This window comes from Haliaeetus leucocephalus, unplaced genomic scaffold, assembly GCF_000737465.1.
Source record: "Haliaeetus leucocephalus isolate CR32 unplaced genomic scaffold, Haliaeetus_leucocephalus-4.0 Scaffold140, whole genome shotgun sequence".
Taxonomy (NCBI): Eukaryota; Metazoa; Chordata; class Aves; order Accipitriformes; family Accipitridae; genus Haliaeetus; species Haliaeetus leucocephalus.
The window spans coordinates 6,250,457-6,278,214 of record NW_010972576.1 but is presented as its reverse complement, the minus strand read 5'-3'; the positions used below and the strand labels follow the sequence as shown (position 1 = coordinate 6,278,214).

The 27,758-nt window shown below is 36.3% G+C and overlaps 1 protein-coding gene across 2 annotated transcripts in view; it reads right to left on the bottom strand.

Annotated features, from left to right (window-relative positions):
- FBXW7 (F-box and WD repeat domain containing 7, E3 ubiquitin protein ligase) overlaps positions 1-27,758 on the bottom strand; it is a 106,660-nt gene that overhangs the window by 62,716 nt on the left and 16,186 nt on the right. Inside the window, exon 2 of one of the 2 annotated variants that reach the window (XM_010586134.1) lies at positions 24,186-24,272. The exons of the other annotated variant lie outside the window; for it this stretch is intronic. Within the exon in view, the coding sequence (XP_010584436.1) occupies positions 24,186-24,272 (87 nt within the window). The remainder of the gene's footprint in view (positions 1-24,185; positions 24,273-27,758) is intronic. 2 annotated transcript variants of the gene reach the window in all.

Genomic DNA, 27,758 nt, shown 5'->3' with positions numbered 1-27,758 from the left:
CCCGCCCGGGGGGGGGGGGGGGGGGGGGGAATACATTTACCTGTAAGGTCATCATAACACAGCTCCTAAAAAAGCACACATGATCTTTTAACCTTTATACATCACACTTAGAGAGTTAAACAGAACACACATACAAAACTGGCTGTGTTACTGTCTTCTTTTCACTGGTGATCATAGAATAAACAAAAAAAGAGAAAGCAATTTTCTCAGGGCATGAAAGAGCTTGTCATGTGGCTATACCATGGCATTCTCAAATGACATTTTTATTGCTCATGTCTATCATAACCCTGTAATAAATAGAAGAAAAAAAAATCACACTATTAAAGTTTACTGGAAGTCTCCACCTACTTTCAATTTTTAATGTAGGTCATATCTGTTGAATTTAAGTTAAAGAACATGTACTTTGATCTTTTCCTGGAGAATTCTAGCACACATTTCAAGATATTTTTCATATTTTAAGCACCTTAAGGAATTAATAAAGACTTTATCAAAAGACAAAACAGGTAACAGACATTTTTAACATACAGAAAAGCATAAAATATTAACTAATAATTATTCATAAACCATTTACTGGCTAAAGAAGTGTTAATATTCAGTAATATATTTATTATAATTCATTAAATTATCAGCAGTTCCCATAATTTTCTGTACTTAAAAATTATCATAAATATCACTCTTAGTTCTTATTTTTTAATCTGTTCTCTTAATTGTTTAATATGCACCAGGATGAAAACGGTTTGCTTAAAAACACTAAGTAAATGAAATTATTTTATTATGAGAGAAGGTATGATACTTTATCGATGGAAAAGTTATCTGCCAAAATTACTTTGGTTCTTTCCAGATATATGTATTTCTTCAGCTCATCAGCACTCCAGGAGGAAGGAATATACTACAAAAATGCTGTATCTAGATGGTATTTGCTATGGTACTAACCCAGGTTTGCCTTGCTTGTTATCTTCAAAGGAGCCTGAGCTTCTCAATATCATTATTTACCTTTTCAGACTATGGTCCTGATATACAGACTGGGGTGCTAAAGCACAGCCAATGAACGAGGAAAGCCCCACTTACTCTGGAAGATTTAAACTTGAAAGGTGCAAGATTTTCGCTTGTTCCATGTTCCATATGATATATTCTAAAATTCAATGTTTTACTACTCGGAAACAAAATTAGACATTCACAGAAACAAAACAAAAAAAAGCCAACGTAAAAAATTCAAAAATATAACACAGTATGCAAGAAGATGCTTGCCACTGAAACTGGCAGAGCTACACTCACTCATTCCTAAAGTTTAACCTCAAAATCTTCATTATATCATTTGGACAGACTACCAACTACACCAACCAGAACACTGTCATAAGAAAAGACTGGAGTGAATGTTGGCTCTGTTGATAAAACAGTGACATCAGAAATAATCACAGAATCACAGAAAGGTTTCGGTTGGAAGGGACCTTGAAAGACCATCTACTCCACCTCCCCTGCCATGGGCAGGGTCATCTTCCACTAGACCAGGTTGCTCAAAGCCCCGTCCAATGTGACCTTGAACACTTCTGATGATGGGGCATCTACAACTTCTCTGGGCAACCTGTTCCAGTGTCTCACCACCCTCACTGTAAAAAATTTCATCCTTATATCTAAGGTTGATATCTATAATCATTGTTTCAGACCATACATCCCAAGATGATGACCCTTCCATTTGGGATGGTGGTTTCAAGACACACTGACACAGTGCCTGCTTTGGATACCAACTTATTCCACTCAAGAAAAATATATCGGGTATCTCCAGTAGTTCGGTTCTGCAGGGTCTCAAGTAATGCATATGCAATGGTTTTCATTAACAAGGAAAATGTACATGAAATGTACTTTGATATCCAAAGTTAAAAAAACAAATAAAAAAGGAATCAAAGTTGCTTTGTCAATAGCCTTTATGTTTCAAGCCTAGCTGTACTTTGCCAGCACTTGTCCATACTCTTCACTTGCTTCTAGCACGCGGAAACCTTTAAACACTAACAGTCTTGAAAAAATACTGAAGGTTATCTATATTCATAAGTATGAACAGTATCAAGGAGAAAACAGTGACTCATTTTAAACAAGACTGATCTTAACTGTATTGACAAGGATTAACATACTTCCCTTACAAGTAAGGCATGCACACACAACAGATAAAATAATCATATTTCAAACTGTGATCTTCCAGAACAGATTGAAAACAGAGGGAGATTTATAGACAGCACTACACTGCCCCTTCATGTCCACTACAGAAACAACACCACAAGCTGCGTGATGTGAAAGAATTCACTGAAAATTAACATGGTAACTATGTTAAACTATAATTTTCTTAAATTTTTATATTTGACAGCCCCGCCCCCACAATAAAACATACAGACAATGGAAGAGAATTTGAATAAAATACTTTTACTTTAGTGGGAAAACCACTTTTTTTTTTACTTTGATATTCATAGTCTTTTCTCTTAAAAAAGGTATCAATTTTTTCACCCTGATTACACTGTGGATTACAATTTAAGAAGAAAACCAATTCAGTTAAATTTAACATTTCTCTGAAAAAAACCCCAAACCCAAACCATACTGAAATGGATATACTTATCCATGACAGAAAGTTTTAAGTTAAGAACGGAACAATAAAGTTTCCATCAGAATCAACTCTTAATGGCATGAGAAATTGTTTATGAGTATCTAAGCTATTTCGAACTACTTATAAATTCCCTCAACTTTTTAAATAATATGATTTTCCCCCAAGCGTCTTGTTTCTTCTGATTTAAAATTCAAATTATATTTTGCTTATAATTTAATGTTAAATTTGTTGTTCTGATTGGTGTATGGGTTTTTGTTTCAGGTAGCATTAAGTAGAACGTCCGTCAGAAACTTTAAATTGGATAAAAAAAGGTGTCTCGTGTCTCCACAAGGCACATCCCTCAGAGTAACATCAACACGTGCACCAAGCAGACAAGTCCACTGTATATATAAAAGCATTACGCAAGACTTCCATCAAGAATAATGTTTTCCGAAGAGTAATCTAATAGCTTATTAATTTGTCACTGCTTTGTTGACTTAACCTTCTTGTAAAGACTACACTTTGAGAACAATTTAAAAAAAAAAAAAAAAAGAAAAAAAAATCAGTATATATTTACACCTTGTGGCCCAGGTATGAATGTGGAGTCATGCATCATTTCTAAGTCTTGGTAGGATCATAATATGTTTTCTGGGAAAACATAACTAGACAATTGCACAGATAATGAGGCAGCTGGTATCTTCATTTGGTTTGCAAGTAGATACCTAATAACTATAAGCACACAGTATTTCACAAGTACATTGCACATCCACACAACTTGAATACCTTTACTATGGGTAAGGTGAACTTTATTCATAACTAATTCAATTTTCTAATGCATAAACTCTCACCCCCCGCTCCCCTTTCTCCCCCTCTCTTCATTACTAATGATATTAGTTTTGGATAACCCTTTTGCTGGCTTAATCTCTCAGCCTTTTCAAAAGTAGGAACTTAAATCAAATACAAAAGCAAGTAATGTATTATAATTTATTTTCTACTGTGAGTAAATCTGTATTTTCTACTTCTTCAATGAAGCAGAGCTATTCAGTTTCAAATTGAATACTAATCTTGAGAAATCTAGGTGCACTAGTCTAATCATACTGTTCTTAAACTACATAGAAGACAAGATTTTGTGATGCCATTCTGAAGAAAAAATAAAGGAATAACATAAGGTATTACTTTTCTGTATGTTCTACAGACATGTGGCAAGACAAAAGTATAGGAACCTATTTTCTATTTCAATAGGCTTGCTTGCACTTGAAAACAGTAAACAAAAAAATAAGATGAGCGAAGCACAGTATGAGTAAATTTATTACATTAATAAATTTCTTCAGTTTTATTAAAATTAATAGTGTCTGGTTGTATGTGGGACTACATGTTATAATTAGCGTTTCTATTGAGACCTGCTAGGATAAGTCTTTTGCTGTTTTAGAATAAAGTATATTACTCATTCATGTTAATAGGAAAAAAAAAATGTATGTTCATACCATTTGTTCAGATAAACTACCCAATATATTTTCATCTCCAGAAATTCATGGATGACTTTTCTGCAGAAAATCCATGGAATATAGAAATAAATAACAGAAATTAAGTTCTAGCTCTTTTCAGTTCAGATTTCAGTATTAGAAAAGGAAGAAATTCAGCTTTTTTCCTTAAGAAACTGGTCTTTGTAGAAAAGATTACTACAGTACCTTGGGGATTCCCCAGTATTATGAAATCCCTCTCAAGCCAGGACAAGAATTTGCAGTTCCTCCTAACGCTTCCTACAACATGATAAATTGGCATAAAAGAGATGGAAGATGACAAGGACCTTACTGAACATCATTGTGATCCAAAATTATATTTTTCATTATGAAAACGAACCAGGGTACATGAGGCCACAAAACAAACCATTCTATTGCACAGAAGCAAATACTTTAAAAAAACAGAATGGCAAAATTTGCAAATTTTTAAAATTTATGCTCAAAATATTTCATGTGCTACAAACGTTCATATGGTACATAGGATAAACATACCCTTAAGTAGAAAATGTGCCTTAGAAATCTCTTTTGCTTATAAAACCCCCTAAATCTATTCTGTCCATTACATCGGTATGGTAACTCTAAATAAATGGTACACCAGGGTTCTTCCTTCTATGTGCTCTTTATCAAATCCACGGGACATTTTAGACATGCTATATACTTCACAAGAACATCACAAATGTCTCTGGGTCAGGCTACAAAAAAAAAGTCCATCTAGCTTAGCAGAGTCTGCTGATAATTTTATTTTCATCATAGACTAAACCCATGTGTACTAGACTATTCAAGTCACCTGCACACAAGCAGAACTTTTTCAAGGAAGAAGAGGAAAAATTAAGTTGGATTATCAAGCTATGAAAAACAGTGCAAAGTGGTTCTCTAAATGATGTGTTTTGGAAATTTATGCACTGAGAGACTTCAAACTTCAGTGCAATTTACATTCTTCACAATAATGGTAAAAAGAACACTTAAAGACAATCTCCTGTTTTTTTAATTTATAGCACCCCCCCATCAGATTTCACTACGTTATTATTACTATAGCTTTGTGTGTTTACACATATACTATGTATTTAAGAATCCAGCATACAAGGACTTCTTACACAGCTTCCTCACCAAGGTCAGGGTAGGGCATCTCCTCACTAACAAACTCATACAAAAACCAGTTTCTAATAAAAAAAATCATAAATAATGGCATGCTATGTATAGCAAAAATCCATTTTTCCATAACCCTAAAGATAATAGCCAAAGGATTTTCTAACAATGGGAAAATGAAATTCAAGCTTTCTCTTCTGACTTCATGCAAGTAGGAACAAGGAGACTTAAAAGACAAGACAGTTGTTTTATAATAAATCTTGAAAAACAGTTATTACAGTTATTTCAGTGACAGTATCTGGGCCATTATGTATTTTATTTTCTCCTCTGCCTAATCATACGGTTTTTTTACACAAAAGTGTCAATCACGATACTATATGGGATCTTTCCCTTAAAACATGTATTCTGAGCTTTGAAGTGAAGTTGGCACTCAAGGGAACCACCATGACCACTTCGGGGGTTTCTCTTCTATGAAGGAGGTTGCTACAACTTCAGTATCAGGTTAATGGAAAGGGTTTTGATTAAGAACAGGGGGTTGTATTTCTATCATACTGGTGGTACCTAGAGGTCAGATCTCCATAACTACAACCAATCCAGCTTTGACTCTGCAAGCAAGGCATAAAACAAGATGAAAAAAGGAACTATGGCATAGTTTGGCTGTCCAACACTCGGTGTCAGGTCTTTTTATGAAACGAATGGATTCTCAACCAAGTCATGATATATTCTTTCTCAAGAATATATTCTTGTTTGAGAGACTGTATAATCTACAGTGTCACTTTTTAAAATGATGTAGTTCTTGTCAGCTGGGACTGCCACCCCGGGAGTACTAAAAAACCACTTCAATACCTTCTACCACTACAAAAAATTTCTGTTTTGCTGACATGCATACACAGAAACAAGCACATTTTTAGCAATACAGCTCTGGCTGCTTGGTACTATTGCACCTCATTTTTCTGTTCTGTCTTCTGTCAGTCTCACTTTCTGTGTGTCTCATGTCATTTGTAGCCAATGAAACAATGCTATATCTACGACACAAACCTGGGGCTGGTGTGCCACTGCCTTGCCTTCTCCACCCTGTAGTAACTACAATATTGCTAAACAGTCTGAATTTGAAGCATCCACCAGAGAAGCAGAAAATGCCATTTCCCTTCAAGCAATCGTTGAAAAGAAACTAAATCACTGCATTAAGACCACACAAAGTGCAGCTCAAGTTGCATCTGTAGATAAGCTGAATCTCTCAAATTTTTATTCAGAGTAACCTATCAGATGCTCCTGACCACTTCCAATTTTGCTTTCAGGCGAGAATCAGATTTAAGGATTTTCCTATTTTTATGAAAATAAACACAGCTGTCAATTAGAGCTCAAACATTCATAACTGAAGAAAAAAGCACATTTTACACTTTAACTGTAGTGGTGATTTTTCCACACCTAATGAACTTTGTTTACAAAGTAGTGACCTCAAATTCTCTTTTCAGAGAGTCTCTAATGCAGCAGTATTCCATCTTCCTGCCTACACCTTCTGTTACTTCTGTATGGATAAACTGTCCTTCTCTAAATCTTGATTGAATGAATACTAACTATTTGGACCCAATGAGGTAAACACATTTTCAGAAGCAAAATTACACTTTCAGGAAAAACTCATATAACTCAGACAATTTTTCCCTATTCCAAATTAAATATGTGTATCACACAAAACAGGTTCATTTCAATTATCTCCAGTTCCATTTATATACTGAAAATTTCTTATCATGCTTCATAAAGAAATCATACAACTTTACTTAAAACAGGACAGCAAAACCTGAGAAAGGTTTCAGTTTGAGACCATTTATTAATAAGCAAGCTACACTAATGCAACAATGGAATTTTACATATACAAACCCAAATGCATTCCTAAGGCCTCAATAGTATGGAAACTTGACAGAAGAGAAAAGTAGAAAGGATCACAGGACCTTCAAGAGGTCTCCGGTCTCAGTGGAAATTACACTGTTCCAAATGGGATTAGGACAGGATGGAGTTGTCTCATCTGCCTTTGGCTTTGTGCTAGATGCCTTCTAGACCAGGGACTAGTCAGAACACCATGAGTGTCCAGTTCTTGAAACATCTTTTCCATATCATCTCAGAGCCCTCCAACTTTTAACTTATCACAACCTGACATGTGGCCAGCATTCAATACAAGTATTTTTTTCGTTTCAGTTTAACAGGAAATAAACCACTCCTGATTTTCCACATCAAGCAAGGAAAGACAGGGGTTCTTAGCAGCAGCTGTTTGTAAGTTTGGAGACTATGACAGCAGCCATTCATGAAGGACATAAGGCAAATTACCTTAGTTTCCAGATCTATTTATAAAGCCACTGCTTACAACTACACCTTGGCTCCTGTCTTCCCTCTTGTGTGTAAAGAATAGAAACTGAGTACTGAAGGTAAGCTGGGAGAACTTTTTATTTCATTATTATGAAACAGGCCAGATAGAGCCTTTGTGTTTGGTATGTTTTTTTATATATCTGTGATAGATACACATAACCAAGGGCCGAGTCTTACGAAGCAGCACTGCTGCTACTTATTGGCAAGAAGCTAGAAGGAAATCTTAAAACTCTCCCTGGAAGAACAGCATCTGTGTCTGTGTATGTATTCTCAGGGTTGTTATTAAGTAGTATTAGATAACGAGATGCTATAACTCCTCAATTCTGAATGGAAGAAAAAAGGAAGCAATTACCTACTAGCTTTAATATTGCATGCTATGGAATGAAAATTATATATTGTATTTTAAAAATAGACCATGAAGTTCACAAGCACTGTCAAAGGAATTCAGAAGTTCAGAAAGGTTTTTAGCATATTTATGAGTAGCAACTGACATTCTTTTATAAATACAAAGATGGCTGCATATATTAGGTTTTTAATAGGGCAACAGCTTTGTGATCCATGTCATTATATGCTTTGGAATGCCACATCCAATATTTAACACTCTGATTCTTCAAAGACAACATACATTTTTATGTCCTCTCTACTGGAATGCATAGTGAGTTTTTGTTCTTTGAGAGAAAATTTAAAAAGCTTATTGATAATGCTGAGCTAACCTAAAGATTGGAATGAAATAGTTACACAATACTCTCTCAAGGCACATACAATACAGAGGGGGCCACATTTGGGAAAAAAAGACCATCTATTCAGTTGGTTTCATTTTGTTGGCTACTTCACAGCAGTAATTATTTTTCCCCTTAATTTCACGATCTGTTTTAGAAAATTAAATTGGAAGTATCTATAAAGGAATACAGTCTCTTCAAAGTCTCAACGTTTGCATTTAATTCCCTTTCTCTACCACCTCCTTTCTCTTTACCCCCAAATTTGTCTCCTATTAAGCTAAAAAAAAAAAAGCAGTACTTCAGGTTTTCAATAGTTTAGTCCCAAGACTCCACAGAATATTCATTCCCTGTATGTCCACATACCATCAAAACATGAACTATTTTTCAAAACTCTGTAAAGAAGTTAAAACTGCTGGCAAAGAGAGATCAAAACTTTAAGTTTGTGCTACATTACAGGACTATAGAAAAAATGGACCAAGAACAAAGTGTGCATCCTATGTTGCCTCACAGCAAAGAATTTCTTGCATGAAAATGCAAAAATAGGTGTCCTGACTTCATGGTTCTGAAGGCTAAGCAAAAAGGCAGAACAACTCTAAGATACAGGCAATCTGAAATTAAAATTAGAGAAACAGTGGAAAATAGTTTAAGTTACATTTAAAACTACTACTTAGTATACTTCTCTATTTTTCAACAATTGTCTTACATTTCACCCCACTGAGGTCTGATTGTGTCAATGCAAGTACCTCTGCAAAAAGGATTCTATTTACTTCTTCCAAATAAATAAATATACAAATACTGTACATTATGCATACACTCGTTAAACTATGTTAAAAAAAATTACATATTTTGGTGTTTATATCATAAAGACTACAGTTATCTCTTCATAGAGAAGACAGTTCGATTTGAAGGTTTTTTGATCACTAACATTGTTCATGCTTAAGTAGTGCAAATCTGAATTACAAATCTTAAAATCACCAAGAAAATATGAGGCCTTAGGGCCAATTATTAAATAACAAGTCTCAATTTTTATATCAACATACATACGCAAAAGACATACAATGCTAAAGGCAAATAAACACAGATGTCTCTGGAAAGATTAGTTTTATTAGGTTTGCAGTGCCTATTATGAAGGGGTAACTATGTCTGAATAACCACAGGGGGGGACAAATTGTCTACCAAAACCCGAATATGCTGAAAATTTTCAGCAGTTATGAATCCATATGGTCTATGTGTCCACTGCAAGGAGCTGCCAGTGCTACCTGTTTCTATAAATTAGGCCCCCAAGTCAGAAAGGCACTCCAAACTAGTGGAGAGAGGTGCAAAGTATGGTTTTTAATATTCCTGCACTTCAGTGACCAGTGAGAATTTTTACTGCAGGTTTCCCCCTGTACCAGGAAGAAAGAAAGAAAGAGAACTTGGGGTGGGTGGTTGGGTGTGTGTGTGGTGAGGGGGTGACGGTTTCCACACCCACCTCTCCTCACCGCCATGTTTTCAGGAATGAATTAATTCCCTGAGGATGTCTTAGATGTCTTCAAGCATCTACTTTCTCCACACACCAGAAAGAATAGGTCATTTCCGACACAAGCTCTTCCGTAATCTAGAAAAGTAAGGCTGGACCTGCTAAACGTGGCCATAAACAGAAAAATATGTGGTATTTCTGGACATTTAAAACATTCACGCATGCTCAAATTAAAATGGGCCAGCACTTCAGAACAGGAAACTGTTTCTTCTTGACCCTCTCAGCGGTTTGGATGGCTTCCCAGAAATCTCAAGACTGGTGCAGGGCTTAGTACTGTGCCTGCAAGACAGCTGCATCTGGATACAACCCTTCATGGGAATGCAGAGGACAAACCAAGAAAGACAGGTTGAACAGATGTAATAAACTGAGGTGGTGCCAGGTCCAGAAAGTGATCCACGTTAATCAGATGTTCCAGACAAATTTCACTCAGTAAGGCTGCACAATATGCAGGCCATTTGGAAAGCTAACTTTAGTTATGCCAACAGATCTCATGGAAACCCATGATCTCTCACACAGCCTGGTACCAGGCAGTTCAAGCTGCCTCATCTTCTTCTTCTGGGAGGGAATGGCTACAACCCACTAGAGTTTTCTCCTGTGACGACCAGCTCTTTATGCAACAAGAAAACAGAAGCAGAGAAGAAATTAAAGGAAATTTACAGCAAACTAATTTGACAATTAAATGGAATAATTCCAACAAAATTATAACAAACTTTCTCTAAACCATGACGGGGGAGAGGTGTCATAATAAACATCAACAAAAAAACCTAAAATGAATCTACTTTTGCAATTTTAATCCACATAATATTGCATATGAATTAGGCACCGACTAAAATAGCTGCTGTTATTATTCTAATCCATTTTATTTCTGAAGTGAAGAAGTACTGCTATGGACATATGTCCTTAATAAATCTGGAAATTAATTTCAGCCCTCACATTAATTGCAATTAGTGTCAAATTTTTGTAGTGCAAAGTGACCTCAACACACAATGGTATTTCAAACATGACGAGAAAACTAACCATTTCCATCAGAAGCAATTTTATACCATTAGATAAATCTCAGTCAGAAATAGCAGACATCATAGATCCTGCCATAAGCTAAAGGGATGATGTAGCCTTGCTTTCTTTAATGCATATGACTAGTTTTTTGCCATGTGCAGTGCCTGTTAGATAATCTTACTTATTTCTTGCATCAGTATGAATGGAAACGCTAAATAAGTGGCAAGCTTACATGTCTAATGCATGAAGCAAACAGAAGATTATTATTGTTTAAAACAAACACATTCCTCCCAAAAAAGAAAGGTGCACAAGCATCTATTCTGCATGCTATTCAAAAGAAGAGAATTGGTACCAACTATGACAGTTTATTATCTGCCTGGAGATAATAAAGTGAGGGTAAGAGATGGAAATTGATTGACATGTAATATTTTTAATACTTATTATATTTAAACCTAAATGCATGTATTTTAAAAATTAATTAATAGATGCTGTAGCAGCTGTATTTTCATATTTCTTCAACCTGATGGCTTATCTGGTTCAATTAGGAAATATTAGACTAGCCAGCTACAGATAATTCCTCATTTCATTAAAGGAGGCGCGTGGGCAGAAAGGGCTTCCCAGAACTGCACGCAGCATAAGCAGAGAGGCAAAGGACAGGAACACCGTGGGTGTAAAAAGGCCAGAAAGAGAGAGATGCTTTAGAAAAGCTATGTGGACAGAATGGTCACTAGACAGTAGAGGACTTGTCTGATAGCTTGGTTTCTAGACAGGATTTGGAGAAGGGGAAGCAAAAGAAGGAAAGACTGCGAGGCCGTGAAGAAACTCATGGTAAGAATTCAGTCTGAAATTTCACTGACAACGAGCCACAGGAGAAATGCAAGATGGAATGTAGTAGTGCTGCAAATATGTTAAAATTGCAAACATTCTTGCCAGCTGCTGCTGTTATCACGAGAAGTAATCTTGTGTTAGCGTTTATTAATAGCAACATGCTTTGGAAGAGACTGCCATTTGTACTTACAGAACACTGTATCATGCAGACTGACTTAGAGCAACAAAATCTTAACTGTTTAAGTATAGTAGTAAGTCTACCTAAACACAGAGTAAGTAGGAAAAAAAATAGTGCTAAAAACATACCAAAAATACCTTTGTAGCACCTCCTCTGCTGTTCTTTTTCAATTTTCAGAAAGTAAAATTCTGTTAGGAGAGTATCCTTAGAAAGAGAGCAGTATGGTGTCACCTACAGACTGGTGGCCTATGAGCCAAGGAACAATTTTCTGCTTCTAGCAGCTAACAACACATTGTATTTCTATTCCCATTTTGTCTTCTCTTTCATCTCTATAAGCAGTAAGCTCTCTGTGCAGGGAGAATTTTGCATACAACATTTAGGACAATATTACTATAATACAAATAGTAATACTCGTAAATAAAAGTATGATTTTTAAACCTATGTCTGAATATATAAATGGGGGCATCTCAATCATGAGGAAAGATCCCACATGATACCATGTAAGAGCAGTACGCTGCAACCAGTTACCTTCATTATACACTAGCTACATTATAAGCTGAAATATATGCTCACTACAGAAACTGGAGTCAAATGCAATTTTAGGAATTCCACAGGAGGATACACATATTAAAATATCTGGTCTCAAATTTGCATGTATTTGCATATTGCAGATTCCTAAAATAAGTCTTCTACCTACCTGAGTCTTCTACATACAAGTTGCCTCTTTTTTGCAATTTACAAATAAAATGTTGTCTGCTACCTTGCATATGCAAAACAATGCAGCATATACAAGCTTAAGAAACTATCTAAAATAATGAACCATCTGAAAGAGAGGAAAGAAGCATGTTTTACTAACTACAACACAAAACATTTGCTGTCAGTATTATTATACTATTATTATTACACATTATTATACTATTCCCTGTAAAACAAAAACATTTCCCTAGCTCATAGAGAAGTTTAATACATTAGCATTTACCAAGTGTTATGAGCTCCTTTGATACGAAGTATAAAGTAAGTTGGGTTCAGGAAGTATTGCTAAACTTGGATAAGGGAAGAACATATATAAAAGAATATATTTGGACTTTTAGTGTCATTTATGCATTTTAATTCATTCTTCTTCCTTCCTCCCTTTATCAGTCAGTTTAGGGTCAGCGGATCTTTGGTGGTCTTGCAATATATTATATATTATACTATATATGATCTACAAAACAAATGAAAAACACTGCACACGTAAATCTTACAGTGTTTTGTCTACTACTTCAAAAATGTTATGGTAGTAGCAAAGTTATTACAAACAGATTTACTGTATCACCTTCTTGCACAGGATCAACATTTTCATATGACATACATAACCAGCACTTCTTTTTCACAAACACGTATATTTGCAGCATGTTAAAAATGTAGTACAGTTTGCAATTATCTGATTTTTTAAGAAAAATCATTACCCTACTTCATGGGTTGTATATTTTACTATTAAAATCATGTATATTTGAGAGGCAAGTAACTAGAGAAGCTTTTCTGAAATGTCACCAAACTGCACATGACTACACAAATGATCTGCAACCATCTCGATCCTTTTTTACCAAGAAACCTTGCAGTTTAAATATTTTAAGGAACACAACAAATCAAAAGTACAGACTTCCTTCACTAAAAAGAAAGGAAAAAGTCATGTCAACAACTCCAGTGTTGTTTTCTTGCTTTTTCAAACAACTGAGCAACATTATAAAATACCTGAATAGAATTTAGGAAGATACTGCTGGCGTCCCTATGCAAAACTGTATTTTCAAACAGTTTTATTATGAAATGAAGGTAAGTAAGTGTACCAGGAGCTGAGAAGAGGGCAAAGGGAGAGAGAGGAAAAAGAGGCCTGCTTTTAACAAAGGATGAGTATCAATGAGAAGGTGTGGGGAGAAAGCAGAATTACCAGTCCAAAACTAGGTGAAGGGTGAGTAAGATGGAGCAAGACCGAGCCTCAGACAGAGTTTGGAAGAAAAACACAAGCTGAGCAGTGAAACTACGAATGAGATGGGATCTTCGCTCTGAGGAGTGGAACTATTTAAACTGGCAAAATCATCATTCCCTGACAGTAACAGTTCATCACATAAGGAACGACAATCAATTGGTTGTGAGAAGCAGCAGAGATCAGAGAACAAGATGCTAATGCTACAACCCCCTGCTTATGACTTGTCTGGGTGTCATTCTAGTTCAGTTCGACTTCCACTCAGAATCTGGGGAATGCCAGAACAACAACTGCCAGTTAAAATTAATTTGCCCCCTTTGTGTTCCTGTATCAAGAGATAGTCATGACACAGCAGAGCATTTTTTCCTTACAAAGGATCCTTTCCCCATACCTGAAAAATATCTGTTCAGGAAATTACAATGGCTTCATTTTTTGAGGAAGGGGAAAAAGTGTTTACTTAGTGATACAAGGGACTGCAAAAAAAGAAAAAGGAGGTTCGTGGTTAAGGCAATTAGGTTTCAAAGCAATCAATGAAGTATTTAATTATATATTTCATGAGTTCCCCTCCAGCATGATCAATCAGCTGGGTCAGTTTATGGCATCACTGCTGTCTCCCATTCCCTCTTTTCTTCTGCTGGATGCTATAACCTCCACAGCTTGAGATGATAAAACAGACAGACTTTAAGCAAAGCAGGTAAAGAGCTTTTGCAAAGTCAATCCAGCATGTTTGAATAGCTTAACGTGAGTAACAATAAAGGTTTCTAAAGACATCTAAACAACTGGGCACAAAGGAGCAAAATTGCCCAGGCAACCTTCCTTCTGACACCTCCTGAAGGGAAGTGACTGACTGCAGAACCGTCGTAACATGCTTTTAGCATCTGCACCCACGCATCAGACTGTAAGACAGCACTACTCATTGCACAAGAAATGGAAGTTTTAAATGCATCAAAACCATAAAGAAAAAAAAACATTTTAGTTAGCATTAAATATAAATGAGCTTCCAATTGCTGCCTTTACCTTGGCCAGAAATAGGTAGAACAATTTAAATATAAAAGTGTTTCTCAAAGAGTCAGTATGGTGACAGAGGATCACTAAATATTCTGAAAAAGCACTCTCTGGGAGTTCTATGACATGTTGCAGTGGAGGTTTGGAGAAAGAAAAAAAGAACCCCCCCCCCCCAAAAACCAACCCCAAGGAAGTTGTAAGAGGTTGTCAGAGGCTGTCCAAGTATTTTCAACCCAGTACAGCAAGTTGGACTAGATATGCACAGTTTAGCTAGCAATTTTCTTTTTTCCAGTGGACACAGGGAACAGCTGTTTGAAGAGCAAACTAAGTGCTCCCTCCTACAAATGGCTATCTTAAGCCCAGAGCTTCTGTAACACCCCACAGAAGGGGAGGGGTAGACAGAAGCATACTTCTGCCTGTATTTAGTTATATAGAGCCATAAACACTGGCTACATCTGACTGTATTGATGGTTTTGAGGATTAAAAAAAAAAAAAAGGGATGGATTTTGGTTTGGCTTGGCAACCTCTTGTAAGCATAGCCTGGGAGACCATGGAGCTTTTCAGCTGAGTCAGGTTTAACCACACCACCTTGAGTTGACCAGATAATTGAAGATCTGTCCACTTCTTTTTCCACTTCTGTGATGCCTATTTTATTCCCTCAAGTACAGTACAGAGTCAACCGGTTTGCAAGCAAAATCAAAGAGATAATTGCAGAAAGCAGGAAAAAATATAAGGGTGAAGAAGGTAATTTTTAGACTGCCACTGCTCCACATTGAGAAAATAAGTAACACACTGCTTTTCTTTAAGGCTATCACCTCACACAGGAAGAACTTTTTATGCCCCTTGTGAGAGGAGATGAAAGGCATGGGAAAAGCAAGACTCGGAGTGGAGATACTGCGTATACTTAAAAAAAGAGAGGAAATAGTTCATTATTCAACATTATTTATCTTCTGAAAGGAGTTACCCTCTAGGCAGAGTGTTACACAAGACTTAGTCTTGCTCATTTCTGTAACTTTTCAGTATTCCTTTCTTTCCACTCAAAACCATCTGCCTTTTCAGTTAACTTCCTTCTGGTGGACCTCTGAAGTACTTCTGTTTCATTCCAAAGATCTTCCAAAACTGAAACTCCAAAAATAATAAAAACAAGAAAACAAACACTATAAATTATAAGTTTAACAATGAAAAGTAAAACCTCTACAAGGCTGGCTTTATTGTGAATATTTGGATATCCAGAGCAATGGACACACTCCTTTATGAGAAACAAGCACAGAGGACAAGAACAAACTTCCTTTCATGTAGATATCAATTGATCAGTCCAAGATCTGTACTTCCATTAGGGTGACAAATTATAACACAAACAAGGGAATTTGAAGTAAAGGCTAAACCAGCTTTGAAAGTAAGTTATTTCTGACAGCCACTCGAAGAAGCTTCTTACCACCAGCGGCAATAATGCAAGTTCCCTGCCACAAAGCCCAAACCCAAAAGGTCTCTTGTAGAAGACACAGGCATATAGGAGCGCTCTGATTTGTCCAGTGACAGACTCTTAAGACTCCTTGAAGTTTTAAATGAAAAAAATTATACACATATACATGCATGCACACACACTCACATTTCCCACATTTTTTCTTTATGCTCTTCTGACAGTCTCTTCTTACCAAACGGTAAGAAATTCCAAGGGAAAAAGAGTAATTTTTTTCAATTTTGTGTTGAAGGGGAAAACAGTTTAGTTCTTTTTCATATTACTCAGGACCTGATCCAAAGTCAGCTGAAATACAGGGAAGTGTAAGATGGGAGGATATACCATTTCAGAGAAAGCTAAATAGTTTTTTGTCCATTAAGTAACTTCTTACTGTCATCCATGAAATAACGTGCTGTACTCAAGCAAGAAATATGATTTGTTGCAGAAAAATTCAGGACTACATTTCCCTGAAAAACTGAACAGACGGACTACTTGGTTAAATTGCTTGCACAAGCATTTACATAGAATTGGCTGACAATGAAAAGGGTATTTTGATTGTTTTAACACAGAAATGAAGGGATAAAGAAACAAGTCCAAATAAATGAAGTTGTTCATGCATAAGACACATTAAGTATTTCAAATAAATTATTAGCATACAAGTCAACCATCTGAAGGAAAAGGAACTGGAGTCTCATTCCAAGTGCTCTACTGTAGTAACAAACGGACCAATACCATATGTAACGCATAAGGCCAGTGGATGCTCTTATAAATAAAAACCACAGGCTGGTATATAAGTCAATGCTTAAATGCTTTATCCTATGTTCACTCAACACACAAGTACATGCTGCAGAGGGAAGCATTTCATTGATGAATTAAGTTGATGAATTGCCAAAATTTGGCTGGATACATTTTAAGGGTGAAAAACATGCACATATACCAAAACTGTTCTCACAAAACAGTACAGTGTAACAGAATCTGGCATTTCTGAGAGTAGGGGTGCTGAAAGTGGATACATTTATTACCCTGACTTTTCTAGCTTGGAATACCACAGGGTACATACTGAAACCCCTGCTTTATTAACAATACAGTGCTACTTAAGTGACTTGAAATGAAGGAATCCTGCAAGTGAACAAGTCAGGTTCACAAATTCTCCAGCTTATTAGCACTTCTTAAAAAACATATATTCAATGTGATGAAATTGTTACATAGCAACCTCCAAGAGCAACAAGCACTGGAATTTTCAGGAAAAACATGGAAAACTAAAGAGGGAAGAAACCTATTTTTAAAGTAGAGCCTTTGAAATAGTTAAGAATTATAAGAGTTCAGAAGGAAAAACACTTCTACTGTTAGTGGCTTAAGAGCAGTCTAAGGGAAAAATCACATTGTTAATTAAGAGACCAATTTTTTTGTCAACTGAAAGTATTTACCATGGCAAACAAAATACAGCACTCGATTTTGGAACATATGTGACATGCGTGACTATCTTGTAAGTACGTTCAATGATCAGCTGCAGTTACATTGCACTGAAGAGCTAAATGATATCTGACACCTGAAGTGTGTACTAGTTGAAAGGTATTCATTACTTCATTTGCACATTATACTGCAAAAGCTACTTCAGTGCCTGCAAAAGATATGTGAAGGGCTAAAGAGCACCATGGCTATGTCTACGTTTGACAATACTGCATCAATGTTTTCAGTGACAGCTTTGAAGGAATACATACGTTTATTGTGCAAGTACAGTACTTCTAGAGCTATGCACTAAAGTTATTCTCAAGTGCTACACAAAGAATGCTAAGCAATACTATTTTTAACTGGATTCAGATTAGTAGTATTGCAGACAAGTGTTTTCACTACATGAGCAAACTGACAAAATGCATAAGGGCAAACTGTTAAGTCCTGTGACCATTTATAGTGCACTTCTTCATAGAAGCCCAGTATAACTAATGCAGAGGATGCAGAAGCTATGAATTGTCAGCTCTCGTAGTGGAAGTATTTTTACTCCAAGGATCATAGTACACATTTTAAAGATGTTTTGCTTGGTTTAATGTACAATTAAGGAGGGGAAGAAATGAGTTCAAACAAGGAGAAGGTCAATAATCTTTAAGTCAGGTCAGTGTTTGAATGGCCCGATCATACCCTTGCCAGAAAAAAGTTGGTATTGACATATTACCAACTCAATAACAGAAGCAAACTGTAGCTCATCTTCTAAAGCACATCAAGTTGAGGTCTGAACATTAAATGCTAAATAATTCAATGCATTACTTATTCAATGAAAAGTAGAATTTAAAGAAAAATATCTAAGAGTTGCATATTGGTGAAGACTTTGTGTCAGAACTCATATTTTACATGAAAATACTTTTTTGGTTCTTGCTACATTTAACAAAATGATAAATCTATGTAACAAAAGTATTGCTTGTCTCATCTGTTGATATCCAAAATTAGGGGGGTTTGTTGTTATTTTTTAATATGCAGAAATAAAAATGGAAATCTTATATGCAACCTATGCATGTTAGCATGGAAGGAACCCAATATGGTAATCGTTGTGAGTTACACGCAGGCTTTGCATGTTGCAAGGCATGAGACTAAAGGCGGAGCTCTAGTCTTTGCCACTATCAGCAGCCATCATACTGAGAATTACTAGTTTCAGAAGACAAGATAAACTTAAATAGATTGGTGATAGCTTAGCTGGTAAAACATACATTTACAGAATTCTTAATTTCTTGCTTAGTCCTAATGCTAAAAGAAAAGTCAATGCTGAACAGCTTCTCAGAACCTCCTAGACCTAAAACCTCTGAGTCATTAAACTGACTGCTTGAACACAGTGTAGGGCAGGACAACCAAGACAGAATGTGGTCATTTTGGAACAATGTAAAGTCTTCAGAGAACTGCTTTTTCACAGCATTTCAGAGTAATTTCAGAGAAATTACTTTTTTCATATTTGTGATAAGTTAATGTGTGACCACACTTCTCATTACAGAAAATACACACACAAAACATCAGCATTAGAGTTCCAAGAGTATAGTGTATTAATATAGCCACAAAAAGATTTGTGAAATAAATCTACTAAACTTATTTTCTACGCTGCATACTATGCTTTATCCAAGACAAAGGAACTAAAACTATCCAAACATATTCCAAATGCTTATTTTCAAGCAAACAGTTCTCAAATCATATGAAAAATTTGAGAGCACATCTATTAAAATAAAGGGTTACTTTATCACTTTCAACTTTATGAAATGTTCCTATTCAATGTTCAAACACATACGCATAATATCTAATTTCAGAAAAGAATACTTTTCTGAAATGCACATGATCAATATTGAAGTCACATGTAGGTATATATGTTCTAATTTTTGCATTGCTGCAGGTTGATATTATGTTACTAGCTTTCAACACATGCCATATACCTTTTACATATAAGAAACATTCTCAGACATTCAAAGCAACATAGTAAAAAGAATCAAGCTTTCAATGGTCATCTTGTCAAATTTAAATTTTGTGTGTGATTTAACTAAGTTTACCAAAAAGGAGTATATTGACATTCAAGGAAAGCCAGCACATTTACAAAAGCTGAGCTAGATTTTAAAACTTGCATCAATAAATGGCAATAGTATTTATTCAGTAGCAACAGAAAACTCAAAGTAGTGTTGGGAAAATTCATTATGAAGAGCAAATTTTATTATAATTTTACTGAAAAAATTTCCAAATAGTAATAAAGAAGAAAAATTAATTTTACTTTAAAAAATATGAGCTCAGCAGTATGCAAACTGAGTTACAAAATCATGATGTAAGTTGATGTGAAAATGCTTTTTATTGAAAATTGTGTATTACAGAAAGAACAAAATTTTAAAGACTTTTTTTTTCTTTTTACTCATATAATGTGCTTTAACAGCCACTTTATTCATATAGTTCATGAAGTTGTAGCATAAGACCCATGATAGTTTGTCAGGCTAGGATTGTCTATATATAAACTATATCGCAACCTCCACATAGTAACATGCTATTTTTATTTCCTGTAACAGCAAAAATATTATCTCCATTACTGAGTTACAAAAGGACGAAAATTCTATTTTCAGAATTCGTACTAAAAACATTTAAATATTAAACATCTCTAAATTCCCTACTTTAGTATCCAACAAGTCACATGTGCCAATTCGAAACTGCATTCAATGGATTTTACTCCAAGCTATCTACATCACCTAAAAGAGTGAATAAAAGCAAAATACACATTTATGAATGCACCTATTTTGTACAGCATTTGTTTTCATCTACATGGTTTACAACTATAAAAGAATCTCTGGCATGTCCCTTCAAATGAGTAATAGCTAAGACAACGTGTATGGATTTAAATTAAATTAAAGCACAAGAATTATTGAAATAAATGACCCAAAGGCTCCTCTATGGCACCCTGAGTGAATAGATAATACAGATGTAAGTATTTCCTCATGGAATGAATGCACCATGACAAAGCACTGAGCTACAAGCCAAGTGATCAAAATTCAGGTTTTAAAGACTTTTACACTTACCCGCCTACGGCAGAAGGGCAGGCCCTGCGCAATGATGCTGATGCTAAATATCTTCATCACGGTTTGGTGTGGTAGAGGTTCTTTGGCACTTTTAAGATCAACAGGAACCAAGCCATGGTTGATGGCAGTTTTCCCAGGTTTGGACATTTTATTTTCTTACTTTGTCAAGTCTATTAATAATGCAACAACATTGCTAAAAATTTTGCTTCTAAAGTTGCATGATTTCTTTCTTTCTTTAAAAAAGTTTCAGACTGGTGATTCAGCTCCCCACAGCCTGCTGCCTTTGTCTCTCAACCTTCTCCTGCCAAATGTCCTGACCTGTCTGCTGCTCAGTGAAGTGCAAGCTATCCTAGTATAGACAGGAATTAAACTACCAAGGGGCAGGCAGACTGCTCCTGCCAGTCAAACAGCTGGTGGACCTCCCCTGCAATGTCAGAAGAGCCCTTCCCCAAAAAGGGATCCGCAGATTGAAAAAGAAGAAAATCATGACTGCCAGGAGTTTTAGTAGCCCCAGCAGCTTATGCCTGTGCTTTAAAGGAAGAATTTTTTTTTACTATTACTTTATTTTTTTACGAGTTGGCTTTGTGCCTTCAGAAGGAGAATCCAAGGAGATTACAACCTTCAGACAGTAACAGTGTTACTGCAGGATCTATTCCACCACTCTCCGGACAGAGTTCTTCTAGACTTCCACTAGAATTTGACAGCTAGTGACTAAAAAACTGACCTGGACTTTGCTAGCAGTTTTTCAACCACCGTCTCCACAAACATAATATGTTGCTAAACCCAAAAGTTAAAAAAGGTAACAAAAATGAAAAAATTTGGAAAAAAATGGGAGTCTCCCAAACTGAAGACATTGGCTCGAAACTTGCTCTTTGAATAAAAGTAGAGGCAGGCTATAATTGTATTTTCATCTACATTGTGATTTTTAGCTCCTCCTTCCTGGCCCTTTTTACTTAGGTAAAAGTACCCCAGCCTGCACCTTCTCCCCTTTCCCTGCTGCTGTAGGGGAAGCAGCAGCATCCACGGGGGGCTTTAGCTCCAGGATGCAATGATACTGAAATAGTCTTCCCTTTTCTGGCCATCACAGGTGTGAGTACCAGTTTCCTCAGGACTATCCATCTGTCCTGGTTTCAGCTGGGATGTAGTTAACTGTCTTCCTAGTAGCTGGTACAGTGCTATGTTTTGAGTTCAGTATGTGAAGAATGTTGATAACACTGATGTTTTCAGCTGTTGCTCAGTAGTGTTTAGACTACAGTCAAGGATTTTTCAGCTTCTCATGCCCAGCCAGGGCACCTGACCCAAACTGGCCAACAGTGTATTCCATACCATGGGACGTCCCATCTAGTTTAGGAACTGGGAAGTGGGGGGGGGAGGGATTCGCCTCTGGGGGACTGGCTGGGGGTCGGGCGGCGGGGGGGGGGCAATTTCCCCGCGCATCATTTGTACATTTCAATCCTTTTATTACTACTGTTGTCATTTTATTAGTGTTATCATTATCATTATTAGTCTCTTCTTTTCTGTTCTATTAAATCGTTCTTATCTCAACCCAGGAGTTTTACTTCTTTTCCTGATCTTCTCCCCCATCCCACTGGATGGGGGGGAGTGAGTGAGCAGCTGCGTGGTGCTTAGTTGCTGGCTGGGGTTAAACCACGACACCATCACACTGATGGAAAGGAGAAGGGCTCTTCCTCTCACACCAGTGTGCCCTGAAGGATGTGGGAAGAGGTCTGCCTGCCCTTAGCAACAAACATGACTGAGGACCATTTTTCAGGAAAAAAGTTCTTATTCCACCGAACAAAGCTAGAATAGCAATGTCTATTACTCAGATTATCCGCAATTAGTTTACTTCCATTTTACATAATTTTTTGATCAAATTAGCTTTCCTACAATGCCTCTAGGTTCCCACAATCTCTTTCTAATCCCTATACTTGGACATGTTTCTTAAAAATGTATTCAAATTTTGAAAACCTTTTTGAGCAAAACTAAGTAGAAAGAGACAAAAGCCTGTGAAAATGTCTTATGAAATTGCTGATATGAGATGCAGAAAGCCATCAAAGCCCTTGTATGAACTGAGTCAGTATAGTCCAAAACACAGTGAATAAATGACCATTAAGAAATCTTACAAGTCCCTTTATGCACAACCCAGCAAAGATAATTAACTGTATAATTATGTGAGGGCAAAAGAGGGAGTGTAGTAACGCTTAATGCTTGAAGCACAACACCGTAACTTGACAAAAGACAGGATTAAAATATGCCTGTCTTAGCATCTCCACTTAGCCCTTTGTCTCCCCTTCAAAAGGCCAAGCTGTAAGCATGTCTCTCTCACATACAGAGGACCTCACCTGACCAAATATTTGCTTGTTGAATGCTTTTTACACACACACACACACACAAAATCTATAAAAATCCCTAATGTTTCACTGAGTACATATACATTACAGTAAGCATTCACTTACAACAAAATATCTCTCAGACAAACAACAACAAAAAAATCCTTATTTCCTTACAGATGTTGCATACAAAAATGCTGTGATAGAATGCTGGGTAGCACAATATTTTCATGCACTGATTTTTTTTTCTTTTCTATCATTCCATTCAAATGCCATACTAAAGCACATTTAGACATACATCGTCTTCTGAAAGACTCTTTACATTTCCTTCTTTATACTTTATCCTATAAACTGCAAAAAACAGTTTACCATTAGCCTGTACTCAACAGTGATATCATTAAATCACAGTTTATAGCATCATTCTGAATTACTTCATTATTTTATACAACAAATATTAGGCTTTCACTTGGCTGGAAGACTTTGGAAAGGTGTCTTCGGATCTCAGTTTCACTCAGATAAGAAAACTTCACTGAATTACTCCAAAGAGGGCAAAAGAGTAGCCTTTTGTCTGAAGTGAAGAACAGAGACAAAAACCTCGAAGAGATCAACTCACATATCCCTATTGATGTATCATTCAAAAAGAAGCAACAGGTCAAGCTTTTCCAGTTTTGATGTACCGGTCGCTGTCTCAATTGTTCCAACAAAGTGGGAAGTTTACCAAAATGTATTTATATTAATATAATTTGAGATCTGAATAGCACGCACATAAGTCGACAAGATCAGATACAGTATTTCATACAAAGCAAACCTCAGATTCTAGTTTAATAAATACTCAATATTTCATTTAATTGGATACAGAGATGTCTGTGTGTGCTAAGAGAAACTGCTGAAATAAACTTGGTTTTAAAAGATTATTTCATTGTGCAATTGCTGAAAGGAGAATTTGACAGTGTGGCAGATCACTATTTTAGCACCAGCCTTTATTAGTTGATATCAGAGCCTAGTATCTTACTACTTTACAGGCTTACTCCCTGCCCCCCACCCCCCCCTTTTTTTTTTTTAATATTAGGTCATAACCGAAGTGCAAAACAGGAACATAACTTGGCCCATTTACAGATTTACATACAATTGGGGAGCAGACAAGACTGAAGTATGGCATTCTCCAAGCACCGCTCACAGCACAAGTCTCCAGTCGCAGGTTATTCTCACACCTCTGAAAAGACAAAACTCTGATTGTCAGCCCTTCTTCTCTTGTGGTTTGAGATAAAAGTCCCAACAGTACATTAATTTTTCCTCAGGAACTTCCAAACTATTCTAGAGCAATTCCACAGGGACATGCTTCTAGCTGAAAAAAATTATCCTGTTCACATTCAGTGTAGTCCCCTTTCCAAGTGGATAAAGCCAAAGCAAAATAAGGCTTTTTTTTTTGTCCCACATGAAATTACAATGCTAGATTTCACACTTTATCACAGCAATAAGGAAAAGCTTCAGTTTTTATCTCTGCCTATTTCCCCCCCCCTTTTTATCATCGTCTCCCAGAAAAAACACTTGCACTAGCAGATGAGATCTTGTTGGCCCAATTTTATTTCCATTTATCATCACTTCTTTCTAGTCTTAGATTTGCTACACATTACTGACTACAGGTATTACTGTCTTACAGTAATGTTTAAAGGCCCCAAGCTATTCTGGACAGCTATAAACATTGAATAAGTGAAAGTCCTTAGCTTGAAAATACAACACAGTCTAATTTAAGCAGTAAGAGGGTGTAACAGGAAGAAAAAATGGAGAGTGTTGGCTGTCTTTGAAGTGTCAGGAATATATTGCATATAGTGGATAACACTTATTTTTGTATTTATTACACATATAATTCTAATTTAAGCTCTAAATGTAAAGTTTAAAAAGCCACTCTGTTGCTTTTATCTTTAAAAGTGTGTATTTTTTATATTATACAGGGTGAAAAAACATATATATATATAAAGCAAAAACTTGACAACTGTGAAACTATGAAAATTTGAGCTTTAATGCTTTGTAATATGTTTCTCTAAGTTCCTGTTCTAAATAAAGTGGGGCTGATTTCCAATGATGCTTTTTTTAAGTGCCTGTCACTTTAATCAAAAGATCACATTTGAATCTTTATTTAAATGCATAAAAGTGCCTAAAAACTTGAGTCTGAAAATACAAGTTTGAGATCATCATGGACTATTAACTGGAAACTTAAGAATCCAGAAGACTCCTCTTTCTTTTTTGGCTGATCCAGTGAAGAGACGGCTTTGTAAAATTAAAGCGTGTAGTAAGCAGCAATAATTTTTATAACTTCCAGTCAGAGTAATTCAAAGTGATCCTGCAGCAGAGCTTTTTAGCAGCTGTTTACCAGAAAGCAGATCTTTCAAAATTAACTTGCTCATTCAGTATACTTAACTCAGGAAGGCCATGGTTTTAAGACATGGATCTAAGCCTTTATCCTAAAAACAAAAACCAGCTTACTCAACCTTTACAGAATCTTCACCTAGAGCCAACGATTGTTTTGTATATTAACATTACTAGAAAAAAATAAACAAACTCATGACATTTTAATATGGTGACGGAACAGTACAAGACCTAGAGAGACCTAAATGAAGTATTTGCAAGTATAGAAAGATTAAAAGGCAAAAAGCAGAACCCCAGACAGTTTTTCCACAGTTCTTAACATAGGTGTACAGCTGCCCTCAAATGGATAAGGGAGAGCACTGCAACATTTTAAAAGTCACCTTCTCAAAATAATAATAATAATAATAATAGCGTAATAATCCTTTTAATATATTTGATAATATACTTCCTAAATAACATTTTTAGTAAGCTCTGCATAGCTGTAGCATACAGAATGTACTATGATTTACATTATACATAAGCCTTATAGCTCTCTTGGTATTCATGCTGGTCCCTGCCCATGCGTAGAAAGAGCAAGAAGCATTTTGTTAGCAAAGCAAGGCAGTCTATACTACACTAGTAACCCCTCTTATATAGTGACGGTGGTCCCAAGTTTATTTATGTGAGGGATTTCTAATACCACTATATAAACAGTACCCAAATGCTACATTGTACATTAGCCTGCTTTGTACAGCAAATGAATAAGCTGTGTAGAAAAAAGGCACTGCTGTACAAAACTGCAACTGTATTAGTGGTGCTGCACAGAAAAAACCTACTGCTCTAAAAAGCTTCTATTGTATCGAAGTTTACCCAATAAAAAAACTGCATGTATAAGAAAACATAATGACCCAGACCCCTGAAGAGGGTATGGAGGAAACCAATGGAGAGGATCATTTTGATCTCACAAAGATCAGAATTTCCTAAAAAATGTACACTTGAATAGTATGCCAAAGGGGCAAAACTACTAATAAAACATGCAAACTGATGGCTTTCTCTGTATTTCATGGAAAAAAACCCAAGTGTTGACCTGTTGTACCACAAGTAACAGAATGAACAAAACCTGGCTCCAGGTGAGATTTTCATGCCAGTTCAAATTGTGTTTGAATTACACTAGGGCTTCTCCAAGGCCTCATGGTCCCAAAATGTCAGGGGACCTACATGGAAGAGTGATTCTCAACAGTCCAGCCACAGCAAAGCTTTATTTCAGGCTTATGCCTTACTAGGAGTTTTAACTAATAAATGGCTTCTATGGTGTAAAGTAAGGAACAAACATCAACTGAACCTGTTTACATGGTCAGAGCAAAACCCAATTCCACGAGGATTCAATGATGTCTAACCAGGTGATAGTCATCCTGTAGACTTCTTCCTCAGCAGATGCATTGATAAGTCTCTCCCTTTCCTAGCTACCCTCTAGTTACCTTGAAAACTTGTGTAACCTTAATCTCTCTTTTTGCTAAATTGGATAAAAATTACTCAAGGGATGCGTAAGCTCTGAAAAGGAAGACAGACAATGACAGGCAGATGTCTCAACTGCACCAGCTTTGTTTCCTTCAGCAACAAAGCTTAAGAACATAGTGAAGAAGAATCCAGATTTTCTTAACTTGGACTCACTCAGACGATACTTCCTGGTTATAATTCTGGCTCTGGAATTATATTGAGGCATGGCCATTAATAACTACTGTGATGAAAGAGGTTGGTATCTAATACCAAGAAAGCTACTTTAAAATTTTTGCCATAAAAGGGCAAGAAGGAGATACAACTTTCACAGCTGCTGGTAGAAGATGGTGCAACTTGTATGACACTCCTATAATGAAAAAAATTATAAAGGTTCAAACAAATATAGATAAGGATGATGATGAAGCTGCTGTCTGGCAAAATACTTCACACTCCACAAGATAGCATTCCCCAGAAATCCACTAGGAGAGGCCAAGGAAGATATGAAATATCAAGTATATCAGCAAAGGGGAAATCATCAGATAAACATATCTACTAGACATTTTTCATGCCTATGTGCATGCTCATATCTGTTTAAGCATCCTGTATCTAAGTGTGAGTGCATGAAGAATTGACCTACTGCGTTTCAATACTTGCGTATGGCATTTAACTACACTACCCTTGCCTGCTGGGGGACTCAAGCAGGAGGTCAGACTAACCAATAGCAAGGGTTCACTAGTTTCAGTTTCCAATTGTGACACTAATGCAAGTGAGTTTGAATGACTGTCAGTAAAAAACAACAGATCTCCACTGGATCTATTTGATCCCATAGCTGATCATCTTCGGAGCCGAAATGAGA